Raw genomic sequence first — 12,620 nt, forward strand, 5'->3', positions numbered from 1 at the left:
AAGTTCTGTTTCACAAACCCTTTTTTCAATGACAAATGACAAAAATCAGTGACAAATCTGCTGATAACCAATCAGAAGCAAGGATTTCACTAGCTTTTAACAACAACTGTCATTTGTCACTGATGACAAGTTTTGTGAAATGGGGCCCTGAAATGAATAGCAGTCCAGCATTTTGATGTACCTTTATTACTCTCTGCTGCATTCATTGCATGGAATCTCTCTTCCATCAACCTATCAACAGTAGCCTTCAGTAGCTCCAGCTCCTTGTCCTTAGCACCAAGCTCTCTGCATGGAATGATAGAATTAAAAGGATTTAGCAACATAACAAACCAATTAGCAGTTGTACTGCAAAAATATATATATCCTTATACTTTATGAGCAAGTTTGAAGGTTTCGACTAAATATAAATGCTGAGTGTGTGAAAGAGAAATGAAACAAGGGAAACGCTCTCGGCGGTCTCGCCTGCATTACGTAATTCGATATGATGAAAAATTGAGGTTGGGACATTATTTATGGGCATGGTGGCCCATTAGCAGGCCCCAAAAATGAAATCCTCTAAATATAATCACATTTTGAAGTGAATATTGACTAAGAATCATCAGAAGAATTATTTACTATCACATGTAAATGTACCACTATCGATAACTTGAATGAAATATGAACAAATTAATAAAAAAAATTATTAATTCTCATATTAAGTTGTGAAAACATAATCCAAGTCTACTGACCTTTGACCTTGTGACCTGGAATTTGTCTCATATGATTTGTGATACTTGATAACCCTTGGGTACAAGTTTCATGGAAATTGAACAATCAATTTTGAAAATATGCTAAAAAATTCAAAATCTTGATGTTGATGCCACAACAAAGTCAAAGTTTGTTGACCTAAAATGACCTTTGACCTTGACTTTGTGACCTGAAATTCTACTCACATGATTGGGGATACTTGATAACCCTATAGTCCAAGTTCCATTGACTAAGAACTTATACTTTCAAAATTATATCAAAAATTCAAAAACTTAACCTTAGGTTAAGTTTTTGACGTTGACGCCGTCGCCGCCGTTGCCGCCGTCGCCGTCACTGGAAAAGCGGCGCCTATGTCTAGCTTTTTTGCTACGCAGGCGAGACAAAAACCTTGAATTTTCTCAGCAACACCGGTTCCACATAAACAAAGATGCAATGTATTAATAGACAATTCAGTTTGCTTGAGTGATGTTTTCAAGTAATGAAGGTTCAAGTGCAACAGGGCTGATAGAGTAGTCTTATACACAGGGGTAAGCTATGGAGTATACATACTGCACTGAAATTAGGTAAAAATACACACTAATATATTCATTTGTTTACATACATTTGTAAAGATCCAATGTACATGGATTTGGGCAATTATTTTCACCAAGATATTTTTGTAAACATGGGGGGGGGGGGGGGGGGTAGAGTTCTTCCCAAGACAGTGATATTATCCAAATTTGGTTGTATCCCACAGTTCTAACAAATAGGCAATATTTGAAATCTATTGAAAATGCAAACTTACAAAGCCAAATGTGAGAGCTTTCCTTGGAGTTCCTTCTCACTCAATCCTCTGCCTATCTGTCCATCGTTTCCACCTCCATCTCCTCCACTCATAGCTGATGATATAGCCTTAGCCAGTCTCCTCCTCAGATCCTTGTTCTCTTTCTCCACTTCCTGGAGCTGGTTCCTGTTCCTTTCTCTGACACCATCCAGCTCCTTCTGCAGTGCTGTTACACTGGTGTGGGGACGTGACTGGGGTTGTCTACCAGTCTCATACTGCTCTACTTGTGATTCTAGAGAGTTGATTCTGTCTTCATATCTCACCTGATTCATGAAAATGTTGAGAGGGATGAAAAGATATTGGAACTTCTTGTTGTGATACAGACACTTCATCTACACATACAAGCCCAAATAACATGTACAGTGTAGCCCACAGAGGTTACTCTCCAGGGTGAGAATTGTATTATAGTCAAGGGTTTTTCCAACAATGCTTGTTAATCTGCAGACTTACAATGACATCAATGTTTTATTAGTCCATTTGAATGTTATGTTACTGTGAAAATCAACTTGGAAATTGTTATAAGGACAATTACTTAGGCACTTCAAATAAAAAGCTTTGCTACATGATTGCACAACATACAGTGCTTATGTACACATAAGTTTTCAAAGTTATTATGCATCAGATGCAATTAAATCATATGGTCAATTTACCTTCATAGCATTGTACTTCTGCTCAACCACTCGGAGCCCTCTTTTACTTTCCTCCTCCTTCCCTTCCAGTTCCCTATCCAACCTCTTGACCTTATCCTCCAGAAAGGTGATTGACCTTGGCTGACCTTCTGCTGACCTCTGACCTTTGACATCAGCTGGGAGTGGAGACGAGGTGGAGGCAGCAGCGTAGATGAGGGCAGGCAGAGAGTTGGGGTGACGTCTTCTGATGACGTCGTTCATTTCTCGGACCTAGACATGAATCAAATATTTCCTAGCTTAAATTATGTCTTATGCAGGTATAAGAAGTTGCAGTCCCAACATCCATTCAAGAGTCAAAAGTAATATGAGAAATCAGCAAGGGTGGGCTCAATTTTACTACCACTGATTCATACCCACTATGTTGGTATTTTTATATCAACAAAGACAACATTATCCACTTTATCAACAATCATAACTTATCTAAGTTTTCTCTTTACTCTGAGCTCTTATCATATTTTGTTGATAAAGATATAGAATTTGAAGATGGCTAAATCTTTCAATGAAAATGATATTCATAGTAAATGACATCGGATGTTCCTTTCATTGAATCCTACATATACACCCTGATAAAATCAGCTAAAAGAACTGACTGTAATCAGCAAACATGTCCTGACATACCTGTCTCTCTAGATCCTGTATCTTCTTAGCATCAGCTGCTCTTTCTCTTGCTCTTCTCTTGGCCTCCATGCTCTTGCTGTTTAGCTGAGATATGAAGACGCACAATTAAATCGTTATATTGTGAGAAACACGCAAAACCTCAAATTTAGTCCAAGTATAACATTTCAAGGTAACTGTAAGAATACAAAGGATATCACAGAATATATATTGTTTATTAAAATGTATTGATCATCATCATCATCATTACCAGCAGTATTAGAATCAGCAGCATTATCACCAATACTATCACCACCATCACTATCAACACTGCCATCATATTGTCATAATCACTATAATTGATGAAACATTCATTAATCTTGACAACGGATAGTCAACCTGTTCGAAACGACAAGCCACTCCTATTACCCATTCTCTCCAACCGGCGCTATAGTTGTCTTTAGAACCATAAGCTCAAGAATGATCACCACCAGTCCTATTCAGGACTACACACACATTCTCAAGAAAAAAAGATTACTCACATTCATTTTCAGGACTCCCCAATCACCCCCCCCCCCCTGTCTCAAATGGTGCAACCATAAGCCTACTGTAAATCTTGTTGTTGTTATACTTTCATATTCAAATAAGTCTTTGAAATTCATACCAACAAAGCAAGTGCTACAATAGTGGGACTGTATATTGATTACACACAAACAAAGCCTATTTGGATCTACCTTATTAGGACCATTCTTGAGTTGTTCTTTGAGCTCTGCTATTTCATCATCTTTCATCTTAAGAGCTGCCGCATCCCTGTCCAAGAGCTCTTGGTTCTCTGTATACCATCGCACCTTCTTCTGGAGGGACTCCATCTCACGCTCATACTTCATCTGGAGGTCCTGAAAATTATATGGTTTTTAGTTGTTATAAGATGATGACATGGATCCTAATCAAATGATTGGTTGAAAGCGTACACGTGACCATGCGTTTATTTTGCCTAACACGTAATCGGGCGTAATTTGGGTAATGACCGGTCATTATCCAATGTTAATGAACGGTCATTATCAAAATCATATTAGTAAACATAATTTTATAAAACAAATAAAACAATCTTAAAAAACAAATAATACACATCATTTTGTTCGTGCATTAGTAAAACTACCCACACTTGGTACCTTCAAAACAGGCAGGTTAGACTGTTCCAAAGGTACCTCGTGTGGGTAATTCTTACTAATGCCCTCACTGATGTGTATTATTTGTACAATAATTATCGGTCCTGGCTAAGCATTTTAAATGTTTTTACATTGCTCTGTATGTTTTGGGGTTCAATGCGAGTTGAATAGCTTCAAAACATCAGCCTACATACATGTATTACCTCTGGAAAGAACTAGGGCAATTCAAACAGGCTCTAAATATAGGCTAAACCAACTTGAACACATGTTCTCAAACTTGACTTGAGTGCAAGTCTTGGTGTGAAGTTCATTTCCCTGTATGCTCTCCCTTATCCTACTAGTTTAATATCTTGTGTAGATTTTAGAGGATTTTTTTTAATGTATTTAAATATACAAGACTTGTCCCTTTTGAAAGGAAACCCTGACTGCATCTCACCTTGAACTCAATATGTTTGCCATCTCTCATGGTACTGAGTCTCTCTTGCTGTCTGGTCTTCTCTCTCACAAGCTGTTCAATGTGATTCTCTAGTTCCTTCTTTTCTTGGGTCAGCCGTCTTGATTCTGCTCTTAGAGATGCTTCAGAAACCTGATCATAAAGAGATTAATTATAGTATTATAGATAAATAAAGGTTTTTAATCTTGTTATCTGGTCTTCTCTCTCTCTCACAAGCTGTTCAATGTGATCATCTAGTTCCTTCTTCTCTTGGGTCAGTCGTCTTGTTTCTGCTCTTAGAGACGCTTCAGAGACCTGATCATAAAGAGAATAATACTAATACAGGTATGGTTTTAAATCAAGCTTCTTGGTGAATCTCTCTTGCTGTCTGGTCTTCTCTCTCACAAGAATCGCTCAAGATAGGAAAAAATGGTTTGAATATGTTTGTGGAGCCAACATCCTTAGGGCCACGGTGACCGCTTAGCTTAGCTTCATTTTTTACCTCATGTTCTTTGACGTCTGCCTGTAATTCTGCTATCTTGCCCGCTCCTAACACAGCTGTATTCCCTGCTGCTATCTCCTGTTGTATTCTATCACCTGTGATGATACCTTTGTTCCTCAGGGCTCTATCCTTCATCTCCATCAGCTCCCTATAAATAAATAAAAGCAAGAGTAATCATCTACAATCACGACAATAACAACAATAATAACATAAAAAACAACAGCAACAACAATACTACTGTAGTACATCAGTGCTTAGTGCAATAATTTAATGATAATTATAATTATATTCCGCTTTTGTATGGCGCTAAATACATCGATGATGTCTCTAAGCGCTATACAGATATATTATTACCCCGGTAATGCCTTGGTATGATGTGCTGGGGATTGGACACATTCAAGACCTTCACATCTCCAGTCAAGTATGCAACCTCTTGATCACAACACCTCTACATCGCAGCATAGACACCTCCTTTCCACAGCACTATCCAAATTACTTTGCTTCAACTTGAAGCATGCGCTTCATTCTTGTAATCTGTGAAAGTTCAGTCATTCTATAGAGTCAAACCTGTATGTACAGACCTATTGAGGCAGATGCTAACGGCAGTCTTAACATGTGGGTTGTCTCTATAGCCAGGGTCATTTCATTAAGGTTTCAAGGAGAGCCATTGATGATCAGGGGATACAAAATAAGCAACCTTTATAGACCTTAGGTGTTTTTATACAGGTGGTCATTATAACAGGTTAGACTGGGTAATAACCATTTACAGCAAAATTATAATCAATCTGTACAGCCACATGGCTAATAACTAGAGATATAAAGTGTTAGCAAGAAACGTTGATCATGGGAAGCAATTAGGGTAAAACAAGAGGTCTTTATAAACAGGTGACTGAAGCAACAACAAGTTCTTCCATACCTCAAGTTGCCAACTTCTGTTTGTAGTCTCTGGTTCTCTTTGAACATCCTTGCCTCGTTCTCTTTGTTGCCTGCCTGAAACGTCTTGACCTCACCAAACAGACGTTCATTCTCCTGAAAACAAAACCACGGATATCATGATAGTGCTCTAGATTGCAGCCAGTTATTCACAATTTCTTATTGTTGATACAGTGTATTGCATTATTTGTATTAAACTGTGCACCATTTATTGCTCAAACATAGAAAACAAAGAATAATTCCTCTTTTATGGGTTGTTTGATATAATACAGTGAAACCTGAATATGAAGACTGCACAAGGGAGTCAAAAAGTGGTCTTTATATTAAAGCAGGTCGTTTTTATGTACCGGGTCCTTTGGTATAGGTTTCAATTTGAAACTACTTTCAAGGGAAACAAAAAATGTGGTCTTTGTAGGCAGGTGGTCTTTCTATACAGGTTGTTGTTAAAGTAGGTTTGACTGTAGCAGTTACATTTCCATACATAATCTACAAAGAAACCTTCCAAATATTGAGCGTCTACAGATTAAAGAATCATGTCTCTTTGACTTATTTACTGGTATTGTGCATTAATTATTATTAACAAAACAGGATGCTACATTTTCAATTTAAAGAGTCTGTAAACTTCAAGACATACCTCAATTTAGGGTATCAAACCATCTTAGACACTAGCAATTAAGACAGCCAATGAGACACAATGAAAAGTTATGATGAGAGAAAAGCTTCAACAGTAATAACATATTCCAATAAATACTATGATCACGCCACGGAGGAGCAACCATAACACAATGCCTATCAAAGCTACCGATGAGAGAGGGATGACACCCTTGATATTACCTGTTGGTATCCTTGGAGCAGTGTTTCTTGTTGGATGATCTCTCTCTGCATCAATTTGAGTTGTTCTTCTTGACTCACTCCTTCTGGTGTCTTTCCTGAAACCAGCTCTCTCCTACGAACCTTGTCCTGGTCATCCTGGCTATTCAGCTACAAGGAAGAACACAGATGAACAGGTTTATCATTCTTATCTAGATGCCACTGGTGTGTAATTTATCAAATTATACCTATTTCAGCTGTTTACTATAAACCAGAATAAACTTCCATTGTACCGTCAGAAAATAAAACCAAAAGCCATCACAGAGTTTTTTCACCCCCCTTTGCCATCTATGTAAATATACTTTTTTTCTTCAAAGTTAGGTTACCATATAATGTATGAGTAAGGCAGCATAGGAAACTAATGGAATTAGGGAGGAGGTTGAATAGAGATTTCTTTGATAAGAAAGTGAATAAAAAATAAAAATACATAATGTACAGTATATGATTCTAATATCAGCCACAGGTTTCAATCGTGAATTCTTACTTTGGCAACAAGCACAAAATTCTCCTGTTTCAGTTTGAACATCTCCTTTTCATGTTCAAGTCTCAGTTCCGTCTCCTTGCGTTCGTACTCCTTCTGTAGGTCTCCTATCTCAGCCTTCATCTTGGCGTTGAGAAGTCGCTCCTCCTGCCACTGCTGCTGCCACTCGTTCACCTCAGCGACTAGCGCCCTCTCACGAGAAAGAGTGTGGAATTTGGCTTCTCTCATGCTGGCAGAGAGAATTGGTTCATCCGTTGATTGCTGTAAAAAGAGATGAGAACATCATAACTCTTCTCTAAATATTACAGGGTCCTCCACGAAGAGAAATTCTTTCCCTCAGAGATTCTTTCCCAGAGAATGTATGTTAGAACTATCAAGATTTAAACCCTGTGGTATTATAAAATATACTTGCACACAATCATATGACTTAGGAACTTTGCTAATAATGCATTTGGAAGCGATCAGGGTGAATGAATATCTTTGACAAAAAAATTCAAATTAAACATATATGACTTCTCCCTTTATATACTGAGGTGCTACGGACTGATCAAAATGAGCTTGAAAAATTGAAACTGCTTGTGTCCAGGGTAGTACAGCTTTTCACTAACCTTTAGAGGTGGAGTGGTTCTCCTCCCATCAGCAAACTGATCATGAAGATAAGAGGCAAAAGATTCCACAGAAGCTAGAAGATGTCCTTGAGATTTATCCTCTCTTCCATTCAATGTAGGGATCTCAGAACCTAAATAAAGAATGTATTTGGAATTACACATACATGTACAATCAAATTTGTATCCAGTTTTTTTTATAAGAAAACAGGTACATGTATACAGATATGTGTGTAATTCTCATCCATTAATACATTTCATGTTTAGTTATTATTCTTTTGACCTTATCGATTGTGACAACATTTTTTTTGGATTAAATACATTGCAATTAGTGTAAGTGATTAAATGTTAGTTTGAATAATGATAATAAAAATGAAAGCATAACATGTAAATCGTGTGCTGAATACATGCACAAGACTTGATGTACCTTTGATATAAAAAACACATGACATGGTTCATATGGGATATCCTGTCATATGAAACAAAATTTGAAAAAATACTTATGATCAATATTTCTCACTAGCACTCCTCGACCTTCTCTGCCATTTCCATTTCTTAAGACACATTTATTCAATATTGCTTTTGATGATTAATTTACTGTTCACATTGATGTGTATTTCATATGTATTGTAATTTGTAGGTTTATTTGCACTTTTTTGTTTTGTTTAATAAGTTACTTTTTATCAGTCTATTTTGTTTGTTATAGCACTTAGAGACTTCGTTGGTAAGGGGAGCCTTCCAAAGTTGCGACTGTGCCCGGACGCGTCGGGGCGCAATGAATAGAACAGTCGCGTCCCAAGAGACGCATTGAGGCGCAAAGGGGCGCGAAGGGGCGCAATAGTCACCCTCACCTGATTCTTGCATATGAAAAGAAACCGTCTATTGTTGGTATAAACCCGCTCTATTCTTCTTGCGCCCTTTTGCGCCCCATCAGGCGATGGAAGATTATCTCTCCCGTCATTGTTCTCGCTCGTGATGCGCGGTACAGCTTAAACTTGATATACAGGAAGTATTTGTCGGCCAAAGCCTGTCTTCCCCTCCTCCGGTTTCGTTCAGATAAACATTCCATTGTTTGTAAAAAAAAAAAAATGATGTATTCTTCTCGCGCCGTTTTGCGTCGTAACGGGCGGGTATTATCTTTCCAATCATTTTGGCGAAGCTTTGCGATGTACATTACTACAGCACAGCATGAACTTGTCTGGTGGGATCGTCTTTGTTTGGGGGGCAATCAACACACTCGTTCATCTTGATCAGAATAAATTATGATTTATTTTTGTTGGGTTTAATACGCCTCCTTTTAATTTTTATGACGACTGTATGAAATGTGAAATAAAGATGACTATGTACGATTAATGGTTGTTTAATTACGAGCTTAATTGTCCCCAACAAAAAAATTTTAAAGACGAATGATGTGAATGACTACATGTATGCGGTTATAGTCGGGAAATTGATTACTGTTTGGGTCGCTTGTGTATGTTTGTAATTTGAATGATTAACAACATATTTGTATAATTCCCACATCGCGATATGATTCTAGCGTCGTTAATAATGGACAAAGGAATTATCTTTCTCTCCCGTCATTCATATTCACGCTACGCGTTGCACATCGCCACAGCCTGAGCTTGGAAGAATTTATGTTTTGTCAGTCAAATCTTTTTTTTTCTCCTCCCATGACTTGGTTCTATTACATTGAAGGTTTGCTCATTAGGGATAAGAAGAATAACATCAAACAAACGATCTACTCAAGATGACGCTCTTTTCATTTCACCTCGCTGTTTGATAAAGTAGAGTTCTACGGAGCGAATACAAAAGAAAATAAATAAAAAGTAAAAAAATATTTTATTAGCGTCCTGTTCTTTCGAAAAATAGGAAGGGGGAGGTCCTCTTTTTTTTTTTTTTTTTTCAAAATGGCCGCTCAAAATGGCCGCTCGGTACATTTTCCCTGACAGTCGGGCTATTTTTCAATATGGCCGCCGACATTTTTTTTTATTTAAAAAAAAATCAGTAATAGATCCATTTTAGCAGTGTTTTTCATGGTTTTTTTTTTTTAAATAAAAAAAATTAAATAAAAAAAAAAATTAAAACTAATTTCCACAAAGATAAGAAATAGGAGGCGGCCCCAAAAAGGAAGCCGGCGGGGACGCTAAAAATGTATTCTTTGTTAAGTGCCCTCAGGAAAAAATCATAATGCCGTGGCAGGATTTCACGCCCGAGATTTGCCTTCGAAAATTGCCCGTCCAAAAGGCGTTTTTAATCATAATAATTCCATAGCTCTTTTTAAAAGTGGAATAAATAGAAAAAAAGAGTCCGGGAACTATATCGAGATTATAAAACATGTGTATCATGAAGATGTAAACAAAAAGCGTAGCCTGATGGTGATAAAGTTAAGCAGCAATTGGAAATGCAATACAAAACATTAATCAGTTCATGGTGATAATATATCATTCGACTTCTACTTTGAGCTATATGGACTAAATGATCGCAAAACGGGCAGAGACACAAATACAAACATTGATTTCTGCTCTAACATTCGAACCATTTATTTGTAGATTTGTATAATTACGTGGCGAAAGTGACATTTTGAAATCATAATGCACAGATACAAAAACATACCAAACATGTTTTTATTCTTATTCTAAAAAAAACGGCAAATTTTAAAAGATCTTTTTAAAAGGAGGGAGGCGCTATAACCCAGTGGTAGAGCAGAGCAGCTCGTAACCGGGAGCTCCCTGGTTAGAAACCAAGTCGATATGCTATGGTAAGGCATAACCCAACATTACATTTCGTTCGGAGAGGTCTTAAACCGCGCCGGTCCCCTGTATGCCTAATTCAGAGCATACAAATGCTTCATATAGCAGTCAGGAGAAAAAAAAGCGAACGGTACAGGAAGCTACCTTTTATGGATAGGCCTAAATTGAAGGTTTGACTTAACTAGGGAGAAGAAGGATAACATCAAACAAAAGATCTACTCATGATGACGCTCTTTTCATTTCACCTCGCTGTAAGATAAAGTAAAGTTCTATGGAGCGAATACAAAAGAAAAGTTCGCTCTAAAGGTAAAAACATAGAATGCCGTGGCAGGATTTCACGCGGCCGAGCAAGGCTATTGTTTGATCGCTATAATTGTCCGACTTGCTATAGATTCTTGTTTAGCTACAATAAGGCTGCGTATTATGTGTGTGTGTGTGTGTGTGTGTGTGTGTGTGTGTAAGGGAGGGGAGGGGGGCGGAGAAGTGAACGGCCGGACCAAAATGGCAGAGGCCCATCAGGAGGGCTCCGCTCGCTAGTTATAAGGACCGCTATTCATTGGACAACTATTCATGAAGATCGCTATTCGTAATTTGAGAACATGGTCATTATGTATAAGGGTCATGAAATCGAAATACGACATCCCCCTCCCCAGAACTAAATAAATAAATAGAAAACATTAATAGATTAATAAACTTAACTAATGATACAATAACAAATAATGCCCGGTAATTTGGAATAGCCGCCTATGAGCGGAACAATGGGCGCAACAACTATTAGCTGCTCAAAGAGCTATTTTTTGTCATAGCGTTGCAATAACAAAGTGCTTGTAAAAGTTACATGTACTATATTATCCGTATGCTATATAACACCCAATGTGAACATAACGTGTTCAGGCCTTATAACTATATACAGTGCGCGTTAAAACAAAATACTTTACTAGCGCTAGCTAACAAATATAAAACGTAAAAACGTCACGAACAATTGACAACAAGAAATTGTTACTACAAATGCCACCACCAATACAGTTTCTTCGCGAAGAAATATTCGATCGAATTTCATGTTTGGAACAGATAGGCGATTTCTAATTGTTCCATCTACCGAAACGTTTTGATGATGCAGGGTCCCGACAATACGACTATCATTTTTGTAATATCTTTATTTTGCAGATGTTTTTTTTTGGTTTCGTATGACATATTTATAAACGCCCTATAATCTTATTTCAAGCAGAATCTTTCAATCTCTTTGATTATAAGTATCATTTTTAAGTCACGGGTTTTGAAATACAATAGCTAATTTTGCGAAGATTTAGAGAACCTACGTTTCTATTCTTTAAATCGATCTTGCATGAGAAAGAACAGATTGATGATATAGATATATGACCTATTTTGATTGGAGGGAAATAAACAATCAGAACAACAATCTAAATCAATGTCTTGTACGTAAAAAAAAAAAAAAAAATATCAGTAGCCAAAGTGAAAATTTTAGAGTCAAATCTTTCAAGACGAGAGCGGACGCACACGCGGGGATTACATGAATAACTAATGCGTATGAACGGGCGCGAAAGCTTTTCTTTAAGCTCCCATTCACAAATTCACAATTCACAAAAAGCGCTTCGCCATTAAGCGCACCGCCCCCCCCCCCCTAATGAGTGTTATGTAGGGTACGCATATGCATTTTCCCTCCTTTAGAAAACAGTCCCCTAAGTCCGGTGTGTAAAGTCAATACGGGCCGGATTTGTGTGTACTAGACGAGCCGGACTTTGGTGCGTGAAAAGTACCCCTTTACCAGACAGTAACAATGAGTCTCCAAACAATAGCCAGATTTGATATTCATATTGTGAGCACGTGCTTAGTTATATCGGGATTCCCTGGTTATATTGAAGACGTGGGCTAATATCTGTTTGCCCAGTATTTCTCCCTGATTGTTTGACCATCATTAAATTGCTATTGTCAGCTGACTTTTCTATAGGCTTTTCTACCCTCGGCGCTAAAAGGATTGCGGAAAATTTCAACACTATTTGTGT

At 37.6% G+C, this 12,620-nt stretch overlaps 1 protein-coding gene across 3 annotated transcripts in view; it reads right to left on the minus strand.

The window, feature by feature from the left end:
• Nucleotides 1-12,620, minus strand: part of LOC100891155 (centrosomal protein of 162 kDa) — a 58,460-nt gene that overhangs the window by 5,777 nt on the left and 40,063 nt on the right. For all 3 annotated transcript variants that reach the window (XM_030994590.1, XM_030994592.1, XM_030994591.1), the window contains 11 exons: nt 7,850-7,980; nt 7,245-7,502; nt 6,725-6,871; nt 5,874-5,986; nt 4,958-5,105; nt 4,459-4,608; nt 3,588-3,749; nt 2,878-2,961; nt 2,221-2,469; nt 1,532-1,833; nt 182-285 (listed from right to left, as the gene is read on the minus strand). In XM_030994590.1, the coding sequence (XP_030850450.1) occupies nt 182-285; nt 1,532-1,833; nt 2,221-2,469; nt 2,878-2,961; nt 3,588-3,749; nt 4,459-4,608; nt 4,958-5,105; nt 5,874-5,986; nt 6,725-6,871; nt 7,245-7,502; nt 7,850-7,980 (1,848 nt within the window). The remainder of the gene's footprint in view (nt 1-181; nt 286-1,531; nt 1,834-2,220; nt 2,470-2,877; nt 2,962-3,587; nt 3,750-4,458; nt 4,609-4,957; nt 5,106-5,873; nt 5,987-6,724; nt 6,872-7,244; nt 7,503-7,849; nt 7,981-12,620) is intronic.

The sequence above is a fragment of the Strongylocentrotus purpuratus genome, unplaced genomic scaffold, assembly GCF_000002235.5.
Source record: "Strongylocentrotus purpuratus isolate Spur 01 unplaced genomic scaffold, Spur_5.0 spur5_scaffold_21, whole genome shotgun sequence".
Lineage (NCBI taxonomy): Eukaryota > Metazoa > Echinodermata > Echinoidea > Camarodonta > Strongylocentrotidae > Strongylocentrotus > Strongylocentrotus purpuratus.